This window comes from Ruditapes philippinarum, unplaced genomic scaffold (assembly GCF_026571515.1).
Source record: "Ruditapes philippinarum isolate M1 unplaced genomic scaffold, ASM2657151v2 ctg9760_1_1_1_1, whole genome shotgun sequence".
NCBI lineage: Eukaryota > Metazoa > Mollusca > Bivalvia > Venerida > Veneridae > Ruditapes > Ruditapes philippinarum.
In genome coordinates this window covers 47665-73579 of record NW_026853874.1, presented here as the reverse complement: position 1 = coordinate 73579, position 25915 = coordinate 47665, and the positions used below count along the sequence as shown (strand labels likewise).

At 30.9% G+C, this 25915-nt stretch overlaps 1 protein-coding gene and 2 long non-coding RNA genes across 3 annotated transcripts; 2 read left to right on the top strand and 1 right to left on the bottom strand.

Moving 5' to 3' along the window:
• Positions 1–1030: 1030 nt before the first annotated feature.
• LOC132738216 (uncharacterized) lies at positions 1031–3589 on the top strand. Its single transcript, XR_009626834.1, has 3 exons — positions 1031–1144; positions 2163–2325; positions 3443–3589. It is a non-coding gene; the product is annotated as an uncharacterized LOC132738216 (long non-coding RNA).
• Positions 3590–4645: 1056 nt separating this feature from the next.
• Positions 4646–11478, bottom strand: LOC132738215 (sialate:O-sulfotransferase 2-like). Its single transcript, XM_060725681.1, has 3 exons — positions 10620–11478; positions 7306–7599; positions 4646–5748 (listed from the first exon to the last, which is right to left on the bottom strand). The coding sequence occupies exons 1-3, from the start codon at positions 10972–10974 to the stop codon at positions 5363–5365; spliced, it is 1035 nt and encodes a 344-aa protein (XP_060581664.1). The 5' UTR covers positions 10975–11478; the 3' UTR covers positions 4646–5362.
• Positions 11479–15171: 3693 nt separating this feature from the next.
• LOC132738214 (uncharacterized) lies at positions 15172–17295 on the top strand. The gene is made up of 3 exons (XR_009626833.1): positions 15172–15284; positions 16027–16184; positions 17167–17295. It is a non-coding gene; the product is annotated as an uncharacterized LOC132738214 (long non-coding RNA).
• The last annotated feature ends 8620 nt before the right edge of the window (positions 17296–25915 follow it).

The following is a 25915-nucleotide window of genomic DNA, read 5'->3' as shown; positions in this document are numbered from 1 at the left end:
CTTGCCACTGGTTCTTGTTGCTGAGTCGAATGGTGGTTGAGTTCATTGAACGCCGCCTTTCCTTGTTGATCTTGTTTATCATATTTCAAGTTGGCTCGAAGTTCAAAAGTAGCTCATAATTAGGAATATTTTTAATTTCGTTCTTCGATTATTGATGTCACTGCTAACTTCTTGTGCAAGTTACCGTCCACGCCCCCTAGCACCGGCTCAAGCAGAATTCAACATTTAAACATGAAATAGTAAAATTTTGAATTTAGAAACATCCACAGATGTGTTCATACGGCGGTTATCATGGAAGCTTCAATGTGACACAGTAGTGCCATTCCATGAAAAGCGGCGCGTGGACCCCAAGTAATAAAAAGCGTGTGCCCAAAACGAGAAAACAATGGGCGGAACTAAATAAAATGGAATTTTGAAAGGGGATCAGAGGTTATGAAGCCTGCGTATCACAGATAAGACGTCAAAAGACAAATTTAAAGAGCAGGCAACATATCCTAAGGGTGATTCAACTTTATTCAAGTAGGAATATTGGAACCATCCAACTAGAAAATGCCGAAAAGTTGAAACTAAAAATACCACAAGCACAACAATAATGTCGTGCTGAAAGATCTTCAAGGATCGGAAATATAACATCATTGATTAAATGTACGGGGGGACTTTTAACAGCCGCCACACGGCACAAATAACACGGATGTGATCATAAAATAGATAAATACAGAACCCCTAAAGAAAGCCCAACACGGCAAAATTGAAAATGTTCATTAAAATGAATTCAGTCCGTGTGTTAGTAATCAATGTTGGAAGTTCAAGTAAGTGTCAGAACCCCCTCATTGACCACATATTGCTTATCAAATGATTTAATACCATCCACTACCCTTAACTTTAAATCAACCTACACACCTCCCGCCATACTGTCAAGATAATAACATAAATAATTATAAAAATGCGCCAGTTGGACGTCATGTAAACGTGTTATTAACCTAAAGCATTTTAGTAACTTGTATATAAAAGACTAAAATCAGCTTCGGACTACAATCCGGCTTCACTGAAATATTGTGGTGCACAATAATTGTAACAAACATGAACCGTGCTTTTATTGCTGTTCTTGCCATTTTGATGGTTACGTGTGCTTTCGTTTCGGCAGGTATGTACATTGATTTTATCTTTACAACTTTTTACGAACTTATATTCATGTAATCAATGACCAGACTCAATCGAACCGAGCCTGCAATATTTTCTGTTTTGCCGTTCTGGGCGAACTCAATCGATGCCGTTTTTTCTGTTATATTTTCATCAACACAAGTGAATGAAGTTAGATTTGCTTTAATTTTAAAAGATACTTTAAAAAAAATAGTCTGTATACAAACATTTATTATATTTATCACAATAAATATGGATTGATTCAAATAAACACTTGTATCAATTTATTCAATGATGAAGTTATACATTACATTTTCGTCAGGATTTTTTTATTATATATGATCCGTTAATGCTTTACTCGTCAATATTGGTTATTTAATTTAACGAAAATTTGAATATAAAATAGATAAAAACAGAATCCCTAAAGAAAGTCCAACAGGGCAAAATTGAAAATGTTGCAGGCTCGGTTTGATTGAGCCTGTTCATGGACGGTACTGGAAAGTGCAAGGTACCGTCCACGCCCCCTAGCACCGGCTTAAGCAGAATTCAACATTTAAACATGAAATGGTAAAATTTTGAATTTAGAAACATCCGCAGATGTGTTCAACTGGATTTAAAACAAATATTGCGGCTTCTCTAATATTGATAATTTACATTTTGCTTGCATTTGTTAGAAAGCAAAATTGCGCAAGTTTTTTTATAATAAGATCGTTTGTTTCGTAAGAATTATCATGGCAAGACATAACAGCTTTGTCAACCACTTCAAAAGTTTAATGTTTGCAATTTGTAGTATTTGGTGGGGTTTTTTCATTGATTTTTGTGAGGTTTTCAAATGTTTGTTTTCCCTGTTACCCCCATCTTAGTTCCATTAATAATAAAAAGCTAAGTTTAGTTGAAACAGTTGTCATACGATCACCACTACAAAAGCACAAAAAGCATTTTGTTGCAGTCGAGTTTGAAAAAACAAACTGCATAGTTTACAATTTTCTGAAGTGGTCAGTTTCATTTTGTTCTTTTTTCAGATGAGGAAGCGCATAGTTGGTTGTCTTCCCTGTTTCCAAAGCCACCAAAGCATCATTCTATAGAATACAAGACAAGCCGTAACAACTCGAGCTCTCAGAGCAGCAGCAGCAGCCATCACATTAAAATCACCCATAATGGCAAACAGCCAGAAAAGAAATAAAGGTAATATTCAAATCACCCATTAAAAAATAAATAAACGTATAACTTAATGCAAATTAGCTTATTATATTGTATATTAAACGCTAGAGAATGTGAAATAAAGTCATGTGTTATCGCACATATGTTTCACCATTCTTTACTGAGACTACGCAATAACATTTTTTGCTAACACTACTTTCCAAATACAATCTTGTATTCTTAAATTAAAGTAAATTGGTCCTGACAAACAATCGAACAGTACGTTGATTTTAATAAGTATCAGATATAACAGCAAAGAATTATGTATGGATGTTGTTGGCAAAAATAAGATACATCAATATTATAATACAGATAACAAAATTTTCTAGAACAAAATATCATTATTCATCATAATAATTATTCACTTAAAACTTTATTAACATTTTTGTTCAAGCACTATTTTATAGGAGTATCCAATCATACAATTCCATTGTTAATAATACTTATGGGAAATGTGCCCATTGTAGGCCAAAAGCTGTTATAAACTTGTCGATTTGATTATTTATCATTATTCTAAGTAAATTAATCTCTGTCATATAATAATTGATTTTTTAACCTACATTTTTTTCATTTTTCTTTTGCATTTTTTTCTCATGACCATTTTGTTTAGTATTTATTAATTGCAAAATACCTCTGTTTTGAAAATGTCTTGGATATATTTTCAACTAAATGAATTTTGTGCATGATAATGCCATGAACTGTATAGAACTTGGACAGGACACTCATAAGCTTCCATAGCTTTCTGCCTGTATTGTGTAAATATTGTTCGTCATAATGTACATATATCAAATAAAATATGTTTTTACCAATCATTATTCGCTAAAGGAAAATAAATAAAACTAGGGAAAAAAATGAGAAAATCGTTTGACATTAATATTCTATAATACTATTCGAATAAATTACGGTACAGTTATGTTTTTTTCTTTTTTCGATGCCATATGATTTACTGCAAGATTGATATATCTGTAAACAAAATTAATTCATAAATATAAATTGAAATATAATTTAATTTCAAATCATCGCTAACCATTTCAAGATAAAACTTACTTCGACATAAGAATCTTATACAACGCTGTGTAAAACTGCTATTTTCTCGTTTCAGATATTCCCTGTAGCAGCGATGTTTCGTTCACCTACACAATTAAATAACTCGTGGCTTACACCTGTGTTCATCTACTAAACATGTGGGATTTCATTCTTAAATAATCTAGTATCAGACAATATTAAAAAATAAAACGTAAATATTCAAGCTTGTGTTGTTTTAAATGAAAAGTGGCGATCGCCCGATGCACCTTTCATTAAAACTTGTAACCTAACTTGATCCATATAAGATGTTTATTTTTTCTTATTTTGCTTTTATTACGTTGCTATCAAAGGATCCCCTCATCCAAGAGCGTGTTTTTATTTTGATTTGCATCAGTTATATCCTTTTTTAATAAAAATATATTTAAAATGAGTGAGTGAAGGTTAACGAGGGAAAGCAGTCCCCAAAACAATTGATTGCACGGGGTATTTGCAGTGGCTATAAAATGGTAAGGCACCAACAATTTTGTGGACATGGTATTTTATGAGGAAAAGGGGTATATAGTACTTAGCGCTTAGGAGTCTGGTCATTAACTCTTCAAATGAACATGAAAATATATCTAAGGCGTATGCTGTATAATTTAACAAATTAAAATTTATTGCTGTTGATAAGCAGGCCAATATCGATATAAAATACTGCTCTTGTGAATGCGTGAATGCAAATACCTTTCTTACGCACCATTTAGATATATAGTACATCAATGTCAAAGGTCTGGTCAAACAGTTCGAATCCGAGTCCCGACATCTGAAAATTGTATAGTATCTTTCTGCAGTGATATTAACATTTTTTCTCAAGAAATAAGACATGATATACAGAGAAAAAAACATAGTTGTCTTTAAATGCCCATTATGCCCCATTAATGCTTTTATTTTTCAAAGCTATTTACTGTTGGTGATCTTCTTACTGACCAATATCCTCATCATTCATTTCATTTGTTGCTCTTTTTTTTGGCAATAAGTACAGTTATCGTGATTTATTCGTGATGTATGAAAATGAAAACACTACCTCGTTTAAATTTTGCTATTTACCCGGGATGTGACAAATAATTTCACAAGAAGTATGAGCTAAAACTAAAATAAGAATATGGCCGATGTATGACTTGTATATGTTTAAGAAATGAATGTCTTTTACTATTATCGAAGAGAATAGAAGAAATGAAAAGCTGATTCATATTTTTTTATTTGATTTATTTTCAAAAGTAAATTTGCATAGTTTAAAGATTGATATCTCAAAAGTGCGTATTCTTGTAAAAATCCCAACAATTAACGACCAAGAACGCAAGTAGAAGACTAAAATACTATGAAAACGTGTATTTCGGAAATACAACGAAAGTGACTGATCTAACACATCTGAAACACAATTACTAATCCGTTGATCAGTTATAAAATATGAAAGAAAACAATATTGTCAAGGAGGAGCGGCGTTCTCTGGGCGGCGTTCAATGAACGCGACCCCCACACGACCCAGCAACACGGGACCACCGGTAAGTAGCCCAGCACGACACCAGGTCACAATGATGGCATCAAACACATGGGTAGTTTTGATCATTTGAACTAAAATGCAATTACAATAGTCAAATTCTTATCAACATCAGCCTCAGCATCATTAATTAAATAACTATAACAGTGTATTGTTAACTATTTGGAGAAATATTGATGTAAGACAGAAGTATCATAAACTTTTGTGAGACAATAAATGACGAACAAGATCAACAAGGAAAGGCGGTGTTCAATGAACGCAACCCCCACCCGACCCAGCATCAAGAACCAGCGACAAGGAGACCAGGAGGACCCCCAAACAAAAACAGTACAAGGCAAAATTCAAAACAATGACAGGATAATCACCTAATTAATACTTAAAAATGAAATTACAGTAACCGACATTAATAGTGTATGACATATAGAATTGGCTTAAATGATAATACTTTCCAAAATGCTGTTACTGCATCTGCCTAGATGAATTTTCAATTGGTAGAAAATAGGAATTCAGAACGCCGTTAAGATTCAATTTTGAATCTATACCAATTTTTACAGTTTGGACAGCTTTGTTTACAATTTCTCTCAACTCATCACTGTAAACATTGTTGATTGTCATCCAGTGTGGAATGATCCTTTTGAATGATCTATTGTCATCAGCAGACAAACAATATAAGGAATCATATTGAATTGTTATGTTTAAAAAGGTCATCAAACGAGACATTTCAAGGAAAGTGTTTTCTAACAGTCTTTCATAAACAAGAACGTAGGTCGGTTCATTTTTTTGTATCCAATACAGTGCCATGTTCTTCCATCTGTTGACTTGCTTGGATACAAACATTCTCCATCCTTTAAATAGAAAATAAAATTGCAAAAGATGATAACACAACCTTAGTTTCTTACACACGTAAATAAACATGTATACATTTGAACACTGTAAAAAGATCTCTTTTCAATTGAGCTTTGTACCTACGAAAACTAAGGGCTTGGAAAACACACTGTTTAAACACTTTTAAGATTGACAAAAGATTGAACGAAAGCATAAAAGTAAAAGAGAAAAAACATAATCCTATTATAACACTAAAAACGGCAAAATTAGAAATGCTGCGGGCAAAAACTTTTTAGAGCCTCATCAAGACGGCAGTGATATTTGCAAGCGAACTCCAATGTCCCTAGCACCGGCTTAAGCATAATACAACTTTAAATATTTCTTTATTTCTCTCTATTTTTTTAAAAATTGACGATGGTGAAATTTTATAAACATCCGCATATGGATCAATTACATCATCGGTATCAAAGGTTCGGGACCGAAAAAGTGATATAGATATCGACACTGTTTTAAGGTAGGTTATCGTGTTATTGAACGTGGTAGGTGCATTTTTATAGGACTAATAACATATTGTTATTTTATAGTAAGAGATTATTACACGGCAGATAAGGGCCGAAAGGGTTGCATAAATGAAACTTTCTAATCATTTAAGTCATGATTTAGTAGTGTTAAACCGATTGTGTTATAAATTTACAACGTGTAGATTTCACGAGAACGCAAACAAACATTTACCGACTTGGATCAATGAATTGCAAAGTCGTCTGCGTCTAGGAACCAGAAACCGGGAGACAACAGGATTAAATGTGAAATATTATAAATACATGTAGTTATTTAATAAAATTAATATCAAATCACTTATTTATTAACATATAAAATAGAAACGTGATCGTTATTTTAAAAGTAAACATTAATAAAAATTCGATATTAAAACAATTTATTAAAGAACTATACGTTAATAGTCCTATAAAAAAGTACCTGCCACGTTCAATAACATGATGGCCTGCCAATATCGATGTTACTTTTTCGGCCCCGGGCCGAAAAGTGATATAGATATTAAGCCCGCATTTAAAGTAATTTGATTGGCTAATAAGCAGGGCTAAAAATAATTTAGATTTCTGCAAGAAACTGGGAAATGGCAGCAATTTTGTTTTGACTCGGTCTATGTGTAGATGCCGATATGTTGCATAAATGAAACAAAGTATTCTCAGTTTCTAAACATTCAAGTCTTGATTTAGTTGTGTTTAACTGATTGTGTTATAAATTGCAACGTGTAGATTTCACGAATAGAGTAATAGGAGGCTGGAACTCGGATCGACTTGTTTTAAGCCAATATTAGAATTAAATTAAGAAGAAATATCCGAGGATTAAATGTGAAATATTATAACTACATGTAGTTATTTAATAAAATTGTCAATAAATAAATGATTTGATATTTGCCCTGTTATTTGTCCTCGGGTCAATCTTATTGGCCCTCGGCATTTGGCCTCGGGCTCAAAAAATAACAAGGCCAATATCAAATCACTTATTTATTAACATATTATTATATTATTGAGTCGTATTTGTTAAACAAAACTTACTTTTCGTTGTAAACATTTGTTTAGGTGCAACCCAATGTCCTGGGTCAAAATGTGCCCTCGCATTATTGCTATTTTCTCGATTAAATTCTGCAAGAATGGCACTATAGGGATTACGTAAAATACATATAGCGCAAGCAAAATGAAGATGAGCCACATAAATGCGTGTACAGTCCCGGTGACTGGTCGAACTGTTTGATGTTAGGTGAGTTTTTACAATGAATACCCTTCTTCGACTTGGGCACTCGTTTGATCCAACAAAATTCCAATCTGTATATACACTGCCTGTAAAATATCCTGCAAATATAAAAGAACAACAGAATTAGTATGTGAATACCTGGTGGCAGCATTTAAATTAGTTCAGCAAATCGGCATATTATCCTGCTTTTGGCCAATTTCACAACTGCGTGAAGAATATGGCCAAGACAACATAAACATATAAACAGTACATAATAGAGTGCTTGCAAAAAAGGAATATACATATAACCTTCACAAATTGTCACAGACATACAATTTAATATATTTATATTATTAAATTTAGAAGCAGCTTCTACATCGACAAATCGTTTCCTTATTTGAAATGCTTCATACAAATTTTTGGTAGTTTTACATAACTTATTCGTACTCTTACAGGACATAATGTTTGAAAAAAATTACCTACTAGGCCATGAACAATTACCGAAATATTTTGTTCTTATTTCTGAATAAATAGGGCAAGTTTACAGAAAAAATGATATTCAGATTCAACTAAATTGGTATTACAACTTTACAGATTCGTTTATTTCTACCTTGATATCGACCTCAATTTCTTAACTTGACAATCCTTATATATAGACATGGGTTCCAACTCCAAAAAAAACGCATTTTTCGCCCTTAGCTCAATGAAAAGCGAATGACTTTCTATATATAAGGATTGGCACCTGTTTTTTTTTTGTCTGGACCTAGTTTTAGTCACAAATAACCCCAATATAGAGTCCAGGCACCGTTACAACCCCCTTTTTGGAAAAAACTACATTCTTATTTTAATCTTAGATGCCCATAAATTATTGTTATTCGTGTTACAATGTACATTGTTCAAAATATAATTATACATTGTTGAATTTAAATAGATTATTCATTATTCTAAGCAAATATTGAAAATATCTCTCTTTACTAATGACAGAGAGAGGTTATCTTCCTAACTCGCAAAAAGCCGCAGCATTTGGAGCTTGTTGTTTAACGCCTCAAACAATACCTCCTTAAAATCATAAATTCCCCATACATCAGAGCGATACAAAATCATTGGTACAATCATAGAATCAGAAGAGCTAGTTTGATTTCACTCTATAAAACAATTGTAATAGTGAATTATAAGCCTCCAAGGCTTAATCTGATAAAAAATTTAACCGAATTTTTTCAAATTACCTGTATAAGTAAAATTAACACCAAAGTAAGTAAAATTATGAATAAATTCTTTAAAGGAACTCCACTGAGGTTTATAAGGCTAAAACTATAAAATTTTACTTTTTCACATAGATCAACATGAGCACTTACAACAAAAATATCAATAAAATATAACTAAGAAATATACAAGAAATACATTGAAAATCGTATGTTTGTGCCATTCTCGGTCCGATTTGAGTGAAAAGCGTTTAAACGCTTTACAATTTTGTGTCATTTTTCGCTATTATAATAATTATTCTGGAAGAAGGAGCCAGCTAATGACATGAAGTTTTGCCAATAAGTTATTAGTATAGATTAACATCAAATAGAGTAACAATCTCAAAAAAACATTTCCAGTCCCAGCATGTCAAAAACCTCAGTGGAGTCTCTTTAATTTCATCAATTATTCCCCCCCCCCCCCCCAGAAAAAAATGAATGCTTGTTTTCTTTTCTCAAAAAAAAAAAACAATTTTGATGATCTTTTGGACCACATTTTGTAGAATAATTGTGACCAATGTTTAATTGTGCTTAACAAGTGGTTAAAAAGAGTTATATCATCAGCAAAAAGTAACATATACATTCTAAACATTATCTCAAAAAATCATAGAATTCACATCATTAGAATTTACTTAATGATTTTTATTAAACCTTTTTGTATGTTTCCACTGCTTTTACTCACATTACATAGTTTTCACCTTTCTTTTAGGTTGAAAGATCGCTTTGCATTTCACTTTTGCATATTCTTTCCTACTGTAAAGAAAGTTAATTTTATTGTTATCATCGTTGTTTATATCAAACGTTCTTTTCTTGTCAAGAAAAGTATTTCATTAATAAATTATCATTAACGTAAGAGGATACCATCAACCTATATAACAGATATGATAAATATTATATTTGTAAATCTTGTCTGGATATAATATGGATGTTCGTTCTAAAATAGAGAAAAACGGAATCCATAAAGAACACCCAAAACGACAAAATTGAAAATGATGAAGGCTCGGTTTGATTTAGCCTGTCTTTGGACGGTAGTGGTAATTGCAAGCCAACATCCACGTCCCTTGCACCGGCCCATGCCCCCCCCCCCCCCCAGTACCGGCTGAAGCAGAACATTTAAACACGAATACTGTGAACTTTCGAATTTAGAGCTTGTGTGTTCATACGGCAGTTATTGCCAATTTCGTACAACTCCATAAAAGGCGATGAAGGGTAAAAGAAGGCATATGTCCAAAACGAGAAAACAATGGACAAAACTAAACGAATGAAGCTTGCATATGATAGATAAGACGCCAATATACAAGTTTAAAAGTCAGGAACCAAGCTGTAGTAATAAAGCCATTTAATGAAAACAATATTACACTAGTGTAATAACACTTTTACGTAACCATAATTTGTTTTACATATAAACATAGCGTTAAAGCGCGCTTAGATAAGCGTTACACTATAGGTGCGTCATTGAAAAAATACTCGTTTTAACATTTTACCATTTTTATTTTATATATGTGATAAATAGAATATCATATTCGAATAGATACAAAATAGATTCCTGACGCTCGCATAATATGATTTTATTCAACTCGTTCAATAAATTTGGTATTAAAACTACACTCATTCAATATCCTCTATATATATATTATGTCTTATTTTAAAATGTACGGGTGTAATCAAAAGAAATTGCCATGATTGTAACCTGAATATAATAGAGTAATAAAGTAGAAATTATTCTACTAGATTTGTGGCACCATTTTCAGTATACGCATGTATCTTCTTTCAATAACGTCTATGTAGAGAGTCTAAACTAGAGAAACGTCTCCGCGTTATATTATATGGACTCAGTCTTTAACATATGTATGTACTACATTTCGTTTTGTCAAGAATTTAAAAATTGTTATTCTTACCTGTTGCTGTTTCTATTAATTGTCGTGTCCAGGTATTTCCTGACCCAGGAAAGCTTGCTAAGGCAACCAGAGATCTTGGAGCGCTTAGAAACCGAAGAGATTGGGAACAATTGAAATTCTTTAAATTGCGTTTTAGATAATCGTAGTTTGATTTGCCTCCATTTAAATTTACACCATCTTTAGAACAAGTATTTATCAATTCAAGTAAATCCCTTTCTTTGACAATTTTGTATTGGTTTACATTAACGGCTCGACTGCAGCCTCCAAATGACATTACTGTGTGTTTTCTTACAAAAGGATAAGATAAGCCCATAATTATGCAAACAGTCACAAATGAAAATATTTGTTTGTTCATTTTTGACGAATTGCAATACGAAATACGAAGTGGTACTTTAATAAATAAATGTTTTCTTTTTAAAACAAGGTTGTAATCAAGTGAACTATGACTTTTAATTGTTCAAAATAGAGAAAAACAGAATCCCTAAAGAAACTCCAACACAACAAAATTGAAACTGTTGCAGGCTCGGTTTGATTGAGCCTGTTCATGGACGGTACTTGAAAGTGCAAGTTACCTTCCACGCCCCCTAGCACCGGCCTAAGCAGAATTCAACATTTGACACGAAAATGGTGAATTTTTGAATTTAGAAACATCCGCAGATCAGACAAGAGGAAAGACGTCATTTTTGACTCTCCAACTAAGAGAAAGAGCGATTAAAAAACATTCACGGAACTTAATTGCGTAAGTAAATCTGCCTTGTCCGGGATCTGAATATCAAACTAAAAAAACACAAAATCCTTCCGTCCTTTTGATAAACCTTAACACTATGTGAACAGATGTGATTTGTATTGTTAAACTTGTTCTTTAAATAAAACACATAAATATTTGAAACATGTTGCAATAATGCAGAAATGTTAACTTTCTCCGACAGCTTGTTTGGTAACAAAAGCAACTGAAACAAGGTGAATAAAGCTTGTTTAATCATTGAAGCACAAATCTGTCACAAAACATGCATTCTTGCGAGAGTTGTTTTGTAAATAAAATAACACAAAAAACATCGATTTTCGGAATGCCTATACGCATGGCAAAAACAGGTTTACCATTGGTTTTCTTATTTATCTTATTTCTTGTCTATCTTATTAATTGCCATGTACAATTTGTATGAGTCACTCTTTTGTCGAAGTTATTGTTGTAATCTATGATCTGTTGATGTTAGTTTATATTGATAAATCTTTTTTTTTTCAGCATAAGTGAATTCACGATTTCAACTTCATGAATTCAATTTCGTGAATTCACGATTTAAACTTCACAAAATTCATAATTTCAACTTTACAAATTCAAGAACTCAGCTTCATGAAGTTAAAATCGTGAATTCGTGAAGTTGAAATCGTGAATACATGAAGTTGAAATCGTGAATTCACGAAGTTGAAGTCGTGAAGTTTAAATCGTGGATTCATGAATTTGAAATCGTGAATCCTTGAAGTTTAAATCGTTAATTCGTGAAGTTTAAATCGTGAATTCATGAAGATGAAATCGGGAAGTCATAAAGTTGAAATGTCCCCACCTGTCTTTCGTACAAAATTTATAGTTATGTAACATTTTTATGGTAACATGCTTTTGGTAATATTTAAAGAATATACTGCCTTACTTATGCCTCATTTTGTACATATTTTTTATTTCAGCGTTGCAGGTGAATATGTCTCTTCATCAGTAACCAAAGGGAAGAAACTAGGGATATTAAACAGCATCTAAGGAGTCGATATCTAAACGAAATGGCTTCTTTTAAGCACGCAAAATGACTCCTTACACATGCAAAAAAATCGTAACTGTAATTATTAAACATACTATCTTATTAAACATTGAACAGTCTACAGTGTCCGAAAACAATGTAATTTTATTTGTCCGATAATTTATTTCGTTACTCTCTTTAAAAAAATATAAGTACAGCTTTATAAAGCCTAATAAATGAGTACGGTTTTTCCTCCGAAACTAAGGCAAAACTTTTGTCTTGCAATGTTTTATAATGGAATTAAAGTTTGTTAAATGCTTTAATATTTCGAAAAATAAAAACATTAAATATAAATTTTAGGAAGGCAGGAACATTTCTAAGGAATTGAAACAAATATTATCGGCAATAGAACGGAAAAATATTTACAAATTATCAAAATTAATTTCTAAAAACACATAGTAGACTACAATGACAAATGCAAGTCTTAGAACAAAATATAATATGAAAAGTTTCTCCGATAGCGTTTAAACATTTTTTAATATTGATATATGTTAATATTTTTGATACTGAAGAGTTTTTTGTACTCGATCTCATGTTTGAGTAAGTATTTTCTACTTAAACACATACTATTTTTTTCGGGAATAATAATGACCTTGCGCATAACGCCTTGAAGCGGAGAATTAAAGATAACCAACTGAATAGATATTCTTTTTAACGTGCTTAACCTTTTAAATTTTACAGTTTTAACAACAAATAAAAGTAACATAACAAAGTTGGATGTTGCCTTTTTATATATGTATTGTTTTGTTAATAGCACACAGTACGTAATCACGTGACCATTTCCGGCATATTCATAATTAGGTAAACTCTCCAAAATATGGTTCAATACGTGGATTTATGGAATTTTCTTTCTTTTCTGCTTACAAACTTTTTGTTTTTGCGAATGACATCTTGATATTGTAGATGTTTTTGTAATAAATATGAACGTCATTCCATTCAGTTAGGAATCAAAGCATACATATATATGTATGTTGACATGTGTATTTTAGTTTTACTACTTTGTATTAATTTTGCTTTGGTTTAATTTATCGATGACTATTTTACAAGTTTTTTTTAGATATCGAACATTAGGACAGAGAATCAACCACAGTAGTAACATAAAACCTTTTAATGGTGGTTTTAAAAACGGTGCAAATGTGCAAATTGAAGAACCTTTAAATTTTATAACCACATAGAATTTTGTTCAAATGAGTACAATTCCACAAAAGAGACATACAATGACCAAATATTTGATCATATGTCACGTGATCATTTTGTCCATTTATTAAATGAAAAAACCCATAAGTGGATATTTCACTGGCAAAATGAATTGTAAACATTTGTAAAGAAATGAATTGGAAGAAATGCTGATAGAGGCTAGTGTGACATTACATTGTCTTTAAATTTAATCTTTAATTGATTAGGTGGGTCAATATTTTAGAAATACAAGAAATTAATTAACTAATAACAAAATGATATGTGATTAAGTGTCGCAGATAACCCTCCAACCAAAAATGTTTAAAAAAAATCAATTACAAGAACTGTAAAAACTTCTTTAGAAACTCCGAGCGTTCGACAATACTTTTTTCAACAATATCAACAAAATTTAATGTAATTTTGCTTGATATATTAAGAATGGATATTTGTCTTGCATTTATTGCAACCTTTTTAAAAAAATCTCATAAATTTTCTTGAACAAATATATTAAACAGAAATAATTTTCAATATATACGAGCCTATCATTTACGGAATATACTTCTTTTACCGCATCTTGTGATTTATTACGCTTGTTTTGTTAACTGGTAATCCCAAGATAATTGACATGGTCTTTTTACACAAAAAAGGGCATTTTCCATGTTTTGAAAATTGACTGAAATGTTCCATAATTTTAAGACTGCTTCAAAATATCATATCACTGTTTTGATATTGTAATTGATATTTACATTGCTTTTAAAGAGCCTGTATGTTTTGTAATTGAGGTTGTATACCACTCTTACGTGAAATTATATATGTATATAATTATGCTAATACAACACTACTCAAACATCAAAGAATATGTAAAATATGTAAATAATTTTACACATTAAATGTAATCATTAAAGTATATGCATTCATTTCTTATTGGAAACTTTGACTTAGAATTGATAGAATAAATATTTCTAATTACCTCCCTTTATTTAGAAGAAAAATTAAATTCGGTAATATCTTTATAAGTAATGCTTTTTGGAACTTACAATATTGATAAATCTTAATTTGAGCATCGTATTTTTTATATAAAACCTTACAAAAATGTGTTAAAGGATCTTTAAAAAGTTCAATGAATGTTTTAACTTTTTAACTTCAGTTTTATTACATGAAAACTATCATGAATATTATCTTATCTTCTCTGTATGACTGATTTGTGCCATTTGTGTTTTCGCCACGCAACCCCGCTAATAAGCGCCCTGAAACACGGAATTAACTATTTTGTTTGAAGTATCAAACAGTCGTTTGTCTTGAATAATGAGAACAAATTCAAAGCTACGCCCCGCCATATATGGTATAAATATGTTTGAAAAACATACGCCTGTAAACCAAACAAATATGATTGATTCGGAACAGATTTTTTTCAGAAGGGACAAATGATGAAAATGTGTTTTAGTGTATCATTGATGTGAAATAAGGTTTTTAAAAATATGTTACCTTTTATGCCCTTAATGATAATAAAGGTGTAAAACAGATAAATTATGACGACAGGTGAGCATTTTAGTAGCCTGTATATAAAAGACTAAAATCAGCTTCGGACTACAATCCGGCTTCACTGAAATATTGTGGTGCACAATAATTGTTACAAACATGAACCGTGTTTTTATTGCTTTTCTTGCCATTTTGATGGTTACATGTGCTTTCGTTTCGGCAGGTTAGTATATTGATTTTATCTTTACAACTTTTATGAACTTATATTCATCAAATTCATGACTTGACTCAATCGAACCTAGCCTACAACATTTTCAATTTTGCCATTTTTTGCGTAATTCAGCGATTTTGTAAAATCTATTTTATATTTTCATCATTAGTGATTAATGCAGTTAGGTTTGCTTTAATTTTAAAACATATTGTTAAGCAAGTATACAACCATTTATTATTTGTCACTACAATATATACTAAACAAGTGTATAAATCTATTCAATAATGATATATCTTTCGTTTTCGTGTTAATTATTTCATTGTATATTATGATCCGTTCATGCACGTCAATATTGATTATTTAACAAAAATTGTTCATGAGATTGGTTTTAAAACAAATATTGCGGCTTTTGTTATATTAATAATTTACATTTTGCTAGTATTTAATAAAAAGTTGTTATATTTGTGCAAGTTTTTTGTAAAATGTTTGTGTTTAATAAGCTTCGTCAACACATTTTAAAAGTTTAATGTTTGACATTTTGTGTGTTTTGTGTATTTTTCTTCATTGCATTTATGTGTGGTTTTCATTTGCTTGTTTCCATGAATACTAAAAAGCTAAGTTTAGTTGAAACAGTTGTCATACGATCACAAAAAAACCTCAAAAGCAATTTTGTTACGGTCGAGTCTGAAAATAAAACTGCATGGTTGAAAATGTTCTGAAGTGATCTGTCAGTTTCATGTTGTCTCTTTTTCAGATGAGGAGGCGAATAATTGGATGTCTTCCCTGTTTCCAAAGCCAAAGCATCACTCAATAGTATACAAGACAAGCCACAACAGCACGAGCTCCCAGAGCAGCAGCAAAAGCCATCACTTTAAAATCACCCATCATGGCAAATAACCAGAAAAAATAAAGGTAAGATTCAAATCACCCATTAGGTCAAGCGAGATAAAAAAAACAAAGTAAAACTTAACTTATCCTGACTGTATTATAATTATAGTTATAACCATGTCCGTGCTCTGCCTTGTGCTCTCTCCTGTTTTTGTTTGGGTTCTTTCTGGGCTCCTTGTCGCTGGTTCTTGGTCCTAGGTCGTATGGAGGTTGCGTACATTGAACGCCGCATTTTCTTGTTGATCTTGTTTATCATATTTAATGCATGTTATCAAATTATATGGTATATTAAACGAAAATGTGTTATCGCAGATATTTTTCATCAAACTTTACTCAGTCTACACAGCGACATTTTATGCAAACACTACTTCCCAAATGCAAGCTCTGATTCTTGTTACTAGTAAGTTATTTGGTCCTAAAAAACAATCAATAACTACGTTGATATTATTTTATATCAGACATAACAGCGAACTACAAAAGAATTATTTATAGATGTTGTTGATAAGATTCATCAATATTAAATAGCAGGTAATAATTCTTTTTTTAGATCAAAATATCATTATTCATCATATTAATGATTATACTAATTCACTTAAAACTTTATTAACATTTTTGTCCAAGCACTTTTTATGGGAGTATCCAAATCATACAATTCAATTGTTGTATAATACTTATGGAAAATGTGCCTTGTCGAATTGATTAATATTAATCATTAATCGCTTAGGAAAAATAAAATAAAACTAGAAAAAAAATGAAAATACGAAAATAGTTGTACATTCGTATACTTTCCGAATAAAATAGGTACAAATATGTTTAATTCTTTTTCTGTTGCCACATAATGAACAAATTTACTATAAGATTAACATATCTATTAAAGAATTTAATTCATAAAGACAAACTGAAATATATTTAAATATCAGATAATTGCTCACCATTTGAAGATAAAACTTATTTCGACATAAGAATATAATACAACACTGTATAAAACTGTTTTTTCTCGTTTCAGATATCCCCTGAAGCAGCGATGGTTGATAAGATTACTAATACCTAACACCTGTTTTTATATACTAAACACATGGGATTTCCTTCTTAAATAATCTAGTATAAGACAATATTAAAAAAATAAAACGTTAATATGCGAGTTTGTGTTGTTTTAAATGCAAAGTGGCGGTCGAAAAAGTCAAGTCACCCGATGCACATTTCTATGTTATATACCTCTCAATACCTCCGGTTTTTATTATTTTCTAAAAAAAAAATTGGTGGGGTGGGTCCCCCTGAATTACTCACTGTTTTATCGGATTATGGTGGGCTTTTACTGCCCTATGAATTTCATTAAAACTTTTAACATAATTTGATCCATGGAAGTTTTATTTTATCTTTTTTTTCTTTTATTACGTTACTTCAAAGGATCACATTCTTCAAGAACGTATATTTATTTAATTTTCATCAGTTATACCCGTTTTTTTAATAAAAAAATGTCTTGATATTTTATATATGTGAGTGAAGATTAACAAGGGAAAGCAGTCTGTAGTTTGGAAAATGCATTTCAATTGAAAATTCGCGTTCACTAGAATTAAAATCCAAATTGTTGACAAGAAAACCGCAAGTTTAGCAGCCCTTCAAATTTCGCTTTCGTTTAAAGGACTGTACATAGTGGCCTGTTCAACAAATTGGACGGCATGCACAATCCCTATACGTGTAAACAACTCAACAAAAATAATAATTAAAAATAAAATTCACTTACCTATTTCTACAGTTGTTATGCATGCCAACGGGAGATTGTGAGCATCTTATAATTAATCCATCAAATGGAATTCAAAATGACACAGTTCACTGATTCACATTTATTCCAAAAATGAATTACTGCCAGTTTCCACAGACAACATTTAATAACTCAGTACGAAGATGTCAACTTCTACCCTTAATCAGATTACGTGTGATTAAGTCCGAGACAGACAAAATCCACGTTTTCCATGATATTAACCTCAACCTGACACAATGACACAATTACTGCATAACCTGACTGACCTACATGACATAATTAATGGGTTTACACGGTGTGTAAATCAATCGACCAATCAAATAACCTGATTAAAATATCTACAGACCGGGTCGCGCATTATTAAAATCCATGAGTATGACTAGAATGGACTGGTATCAATATCATTAATTACGGAATAGATTTTTTTTTTCACTTTCGTATAAATTCCTTCAAGATCTTAAATAAAAGTTGTCCTCTGTGATTACGTGTATCATTAGAATTTGTTCTCATGTCTATGTATATTACAGACTGAGATAAATTTAATAAAACTTGAAAAAACTTGAGTCCCAAAAACACATCTCGTTGCATGGGGTATTTGCAATGGCAACAAAGTGGTTAGGCACAAACAATAGTGGTGGCCATTGCATTTTAGGAGAATGGTTGTATAGTACTTAGCGCTTAGGGGTCTGGCCATATTTACCCTACAGATGAACATGAAAATTAATCTTTCTAGCCATGCGTATGCACATAAAAGTTGATATCAGGTCAATGTCGATATAAATACTGCTTTCGATGAATGTAAATACATGTGTTATATATTGTACATCAATGCATGCTAAGGATGTCAAATGTCTAGTCAAAGAGTTCTAATCTCAGTCCTGACATCTGAAAATTGTATAGTATCTTTCTGTAGTAATGTGAATATTTTTCTGAAGATATAAGCCATGATATGCTAAGAAAAAACAGAGTTGTCTTTTAAAAGACCATTGTGCCTCATAAATGCTTTTATTTAAATTCTTCAATAGCTTTTTTATTACATGTGGTGTTTTTGTGGAGTTTCCGAAACATATTTACCAACCATCTTTTTTATTCATTTTTTTTTTTTTTTTTTTTTTTTGCATTTGTACATTTATAGTGATTTAGTATTTTGTATGGAAGTCAAAGTACTACTTTGGTTACATTTTCCTTATTTGTGTGGCAAATAATTTCACATGAACAATGGCGTACAAATTTAAAAAAGGGGTGTGGGAACTAAAACTAAAAGTTGAATATGGCCGATTTAATGTGTATATATTTGAGAAATAAATGTCTTTTACTTTTATCGAAGAGAATAAAATTAATGAAAAGCTGATTCATATTTTCCCTTTTGAGTAATTTTTAAAATTAAATTTGCATAATTTACAATGTGACAAATTATTATAAAAATATTTAAATATAAAATAAGATTGAAATCTCAAAAGAGCGTATACTTGTAAAATCCCAACAAGTATCAAACAAGGCAAAGAACATATTTACTTTAATTGTATCTTTTTCTAAGTAATCTAAGAAAAATAACATAAATAAAAATAAACAAATTTGCAAGCCTTAGTTTTCTCCGCGTTTTTATAAGAGTGACAGGCTTAGCGGACAGGCTTAACGGCCATATCGAGTTACACTGCTAATGAAGAATTTATTATCAAAGTACTGGCCTCTATTGTTCTCAGTTCGATTTGAGTCAAAAGCTTTTAAACGCTTTTCATTTGCAGGTCTGACATTCTACATAATAAAAATGTGTATTCCGGAAATACGAAGAAATTAAATGATCTTAAATTAAGCACATTGAAGTTTATCAAATGGTAACAAAATAATTAAAGATTTCCAGTCCCGTCCTATCAATATCCCAAGTTGTGTCCATTTAACACACAGTTTACGTGGCATCTTATCCGCTGCAAAAACAGTACTTTTTTACCAAAAAAAACACAGCCATCATCATATCCCGTCCTGACGTCAGACTTATCTTTTTTAAGTTGAACAAAACTAAGGGAAATATTCTAAATGTGCTACATCTAGTACACATTTGGAATGTAATATCTTTTGAAACACAGTTACTAGTTCGTTGATCAGTTATAAAATATGAAAACCCAAAATCAACAAGGGAGGGCGGCGTTCATTGTGCGGCGTTCAATGAACGCAACCCCCACACGACCCTGCAAAACGGGGTCACCGGTAAGTAGTCCGGCAGGACACAAAGACACAATGATGCCATCAAACACATAGGGAGTTTTAAACATTTGAGCCAAAATGCAATGATAATATTCAAATTCTGTTTTACCTTAGCCTCAAAATCATAAATTAAACAACTGTAACAGTGTATTATTTACAATTTAAAGTAATATCACTGTATCATACAGTGATAGTGACGTGTTCTGGAATAAATTATGGTAGTATACATATGATAGTAGACTGAATTTTTGTGAGGTAGTCTTCCTAATGGTGTATGACATAAAATGGCTCACTATAAACATTGTTTATTGTCACCCATTGTTGAATGATCCCTTGAATGATCTTTTGTCATAACGAGACAAAAAATATAATGAATCATATTGAATTGCAATGTTTAAAAATACCATCAATCCTTACCTGTCAATGAATATATATTTTTTTTAACAAAGGTTAGTATTTAAAAGTGAATTAGTCTGAAATGGTCACATTTTCTAAATTTATATTAAATTTTAAATATTGATGAAAACAAAAATGTGTAAGTTGGGTATTCATATAAATTTCCTCTTAATATTTTTTTTCTATAAAACTTTTTTTCTGCCATATATTGATACTATATTGTATAAAACTTCTATGTTTTTCTACATATTAGCATATTAGTGTTTTTGTACACATTTTAGGATTAAAAAAAAACTTTCATTGACAAAGTTGCCATGATTTTTATGATTCTTGGAAAACTTGAACAAGATGTCAATAGATAAAATAATGAAGCAAAGTCTATGAACAGGGAAGTTTGAATAATCGTTCATTTTTATTCTACATTTTCCGTTTTAGAGGTGCCATTAGGTATTTCATGCACCGCTTCAGTTTTCAGTCGGAACACCCCGACGATTATTGAGCTGAAAAATTGCTATCGGTCCGTTATCGGAATACTTCGCCTATTTTAATTGAGTTACATTGAAATAATGGCGCCCAGTAAGATATGATACTGAACATTTTACTGATAGGTATATAAATCCATATTTTTTCCTTGTTTTTATATGATTTCCTTTAAATATACGCGTTTAGTCTAGAACCGGGCATGCCAAAGTATTTGACTTCCCCGTATAGTGACCCCCCTATTATGCTTCATGTATGTTTTAATACATTAAATCACAAATATGTCCGAGAATAAGGGCATTTAATATAATCATTCTTGCAACAGTTGTTCTGTTAAAAAACATCGACTTTCCCATCGGCATTTTTCTGATGCTTATAAGCATGGCGGAGAAACAGCCTCACTATCGGTTTTGAAATTCTAGTACAATATGAATCGCTCAATTGTCGCAGCTTTTGTACTTTTAGTTCTGTTGGTGTTAGTTCCTAAAGGTAAGTCATTTTGTTTTCAGCATAACTTCATAAGTGAATATTCAGATATCATTAATGTTGTTCCGAGTTACTGATACTACGAAAAATTTTTGACTTCTTTTGAACTACATATATTCCTAATCCGGTTATACCTGTAACTTTATATTGTTGCCTTCTAATGCGCTTTTATTCATTTTGTTTCTGAATATATAATAATTCTTAGGATGTATATTGATTGCGTGTCAATTCAAAACTTACCCTAAACATATAGTTTTTGTAACTGTTTTATAATAACATGCTTTTAATTTTATTCACAGTATTTTCTGCATTACTTTTGCATCAGTCTGTACATATTTTATCATTTCAGGGAGCGTTGAGGGCGAATATGTCTCTTCATCAACAGCAAAAGGAAAGAAAATAGGGATATTGAAACACGAATCTAGGGAGTTGGCGTCTAAACAAAATGGCGTCTTTATTGCACGCAAAATGACTCCTGACACTGGCAAAAAATAATCATGTAATTATGAAGCATATTATCATATAAATCATTTAACAGTCGGTAGTGTCTGTAAATTGAAATAACGTAATTTTATTTGTCCGATAAATTATTTGTTAATATCTTATAAATGTAAATTTTAGAAATTATATGTAAAGCTTCATAATGCCTAATAAATTAATACGATTTTTCCTCCGAAACTAAGGCAAAACTTTTGACTTGCAATGTTTTATAATGTAATTAAAGTTTGTAAGATGGTTATCATAAGAAAAAGCATTAAATATGAATTTTAAAAAGGTAGGAACATTTCAGGGATTAAAACCAATATTGTAGACAAATGGAATTGAAACAATTTACAAATTATCAAAAACACATAGTAGATTACAATAGCAAATTCAAAAACAAAATTAAATATATAACGTTTTTCGTAATAGCGTTTTAACAAGATTTTTATTAATGATATATGTTATTTTTTTAAACTTAAACGTCTTTGCTTTGTTATTTCTATAACTTATAATGATATATTGATATGAGACGTTCCCTTCTCATTGTACTTGATCTCATGTTTGATAAGTCATTTCTGTTAAAACACATACCTTTTTTTTCAGGTAATATAAAGACATTGTGCATCGGGAGAATTTTAGGAAAGCAATTAAATGAATATTTAAAGTGCTTAACTTTCAAAATTGTAGTTTTAACAGTAAATAAATGTAACATAACAAAGTTGGATGTTGTCGTTTTAAATGTGTATTGTTTTGTTTATATCACAGATTAATCACGCGTCCATTTTTAGGTAAATTGTCCAAAATGGTTTCATCCATGTTTTTATGGATATTTGTTTCTTTTCTGCATACAAACCTATGGCTTTGATGAATGACGTCATTACTTTGTAATAAATATGAACGTAACTCCATTCAGTTAGGAATCAAGGATTACATATATATGTATTTGGGGTTCAATCTGTTGACATATGTATTAAAGTTTTACTACATTTTACGAGAATAATATTTTTGCTTTGGTTCAATTTGAAGATGACTATTTTACAATTTGTTCTTAGATATCGTGAGGTATGACAAAGAATCAACGGCAGTAGTAAAATTAAATCTTGTACTGGTGTTTTTAAAACAATGTAAATGAGCAACTTGAAGGACCTTTCCTCAAGATTTGTGTTAATTTTTATGGCCACATAAAATTTTATTCAAAAGTACAATTCCGCAAAAAAAAGACATACGATGACCAAATTTTTGATCACATATTCATTTTGTCCATTTATTAAATGTAGTACCCGAAATTGGATATTTCACTCGCAAAATTAATTGTAAACAATTGTGCAGAAGTGAATTTGAAGAAATTCTGACAGGGGTTAGTGTGACAAAGCATTGTCTTTCAATTTAACTTTCAATTTGTTAGATGGGTCAATATTTTAGATATTCAAGAAGATAATTAAATTATTACATAACAATATGTGATTTAGTGTCGAAATTAACACTCCAACTAAAAATGTTAACAAAATTATTCATGAGGTGTACTAAAATCCATGCGTTTGACAATACTTTTTTCAACAACATCAACAATGTAATTTTACTTATATATTTAGAGTGAATATTTGTCTTGCATTTCTTGGAACCATTTTGAAAATCTCATACAATGTCTTGATCAAATACATTAAACAAAAATAATGTTCAATATATACGAGCCTATCATTTACGGGATTTTTCTTCTCTCATCGCATCTTGTGATTTATTCTTGCTTTGTTAAATTTAATAAACTGGCTTTAAAATTATTGACAAGGTTTCCTCACACGAAAATAAAGCATTATCCATGTCTTAAAATTTTCTGAAATGTTCTGTAACCTAACGACTGCTTCTAAATATAATAGTTTAACTGATATTTAAACGTTTTGACTTTTAAAGAGTTTAATGAATTTTTACATATTATAACGAATTTATTTAATCAAAACATATAGTTTATTAGATACGTATCAAAAGTATCGTGACATATTTACAAAATTGATACAATTACATGTTATGCAGTCTAATAATAATAAACCAGTGTTTATTAAATTCGAATTGCAATACCATATGTATAAATTATGACATTTATATTTAATACAATTACATTATATTTTTATATAAAGCATACACCATTTTGTATTCTTAGATGATGGACAAAAGTATGTGTAGCAGTTGCTCTTAAAATCATATAATGTTTAATATGCATTGCTAAAAATGTAAGAACTGTTCTTTTGTCATTTTCAAATAGTACATGCGTTATTTAGCATAATAATACTTTTCAAGTCCACTTTTCAATATAACATGGCGAATCAAAATCAAATAACATTCGTTTTCATGTGCTTATCACAGAATACGAGTATACAATAACAAGGATTTCTCTACTTTATCGGCCTGTTTGAATATGCAAAGAATGTGAATACAACCATAATTGTGTTAAATAACTACTTAAATTACGAGGCAATATATCCAAGCACCTTTCATACTAAAAATCACATTTAACTTGATTATATACTTCTAAAACAGGGGCGAATTCTTTACATGCGACCCTTGAGCATCATCATCGTTATCCTTTGTTTAAAACATACTATAAACTTATATCGCAATCACATCACAAAAGACAAATGTAGTGTAAACATGAAAACAGGCGTGTCCCGCATCTGACCCGACTGTCCAGTAAATAGTAAACTTAATAGTTTGACATTCATTCGCATGTTAGGAAATTTCAATTCCGCGAATTCCGGCGAAAACGCAATAGGTTTGATCAGAAGTGTATTTTGTTTTTAAGATAGGTTTTCTAGAGAACTGTCAACTAACTAGCTTGTTATTTCCCTACATGATTTAGTTAAATGAAGTATGTTTTTTCATGCATCTACGTATGAAATATTTACTTTACCTAGATATTTTATATCTGTTTCAACAAACGTACTGTACTAAAGTTTTGCAATTAATTTATTGAAATGGCAATAGCTAATGAAGTAAAAATATAAAAAGTAAATATAATGCTCTAAAAGAAAAAATATATTTGCTTTGTTTCACCAGCTTAGTTTTGCATGTTTTCTAACTTTTAAGATAATAAATACGCATTTTCGATAAATTTTTTACCTTTTTCAGAACAAAGTTAACATGGTCCAATCTTGCCAAAAGAATATCTGATCCATTTAATAAACTAACATATGTTAATCTTAAATAATTATATATTATATTAATATGAAACACTGTATCCACATTTCTTTCTGTAAATCAATAGCATATCGTCCTTTTGGTCAAGGTCTTAAATGTGCCAAAACAAATTTAAAAATATACAAAGACTGTAAAAGGCGATTTATTTCTAACCTACTGGCAGTCAGATTAAACCTGAGCTTCAAAGAAGGGCCGATAGCAAACAGTGGTTGCAAAAATATTTGAAAAAAAGCGGGCATGTATTGCCAAAAAAGAGCATCAGTATAAAAAATATCATGTACAAGTTTAATTCAAATGGACAAGTCGATCAAGTATCATGGCGATCTGGTCACACAGTCACTGAAAGGGTTTTACAAGATTTCTGTATGTGAAGGTGTTTTACAAGAAGATGCGCCAAAGCAAAGGACGGTCAGGGAGTTAGTCTTATACATGGCAATGCTTTCTCTCACAAAGTCTACCTTTGCGTCTGAAAATGTTAAAGTAATAAACCATCCGCCGTGTTCTTCTTACTTAAGTCCCTGCGAATTTTTTCTGTTTCATTGGCTTAAGAAAATGAATTCTGGTATGAGATATACCCCAGGAGACCGCTTGACAGCGCTTGTTATCAGTGTCTGTGACAGATTCGAAAAGAAGTTTATGTTTCATCTTTTTGACACTTGAAAGAGATATTACAAAAATGCGTGTCGATAGAGCGTGAATACTTTGAAATCTTAATATAAAAAATAGTTTTATAAAAAACTTAACAGTTACAAAATTT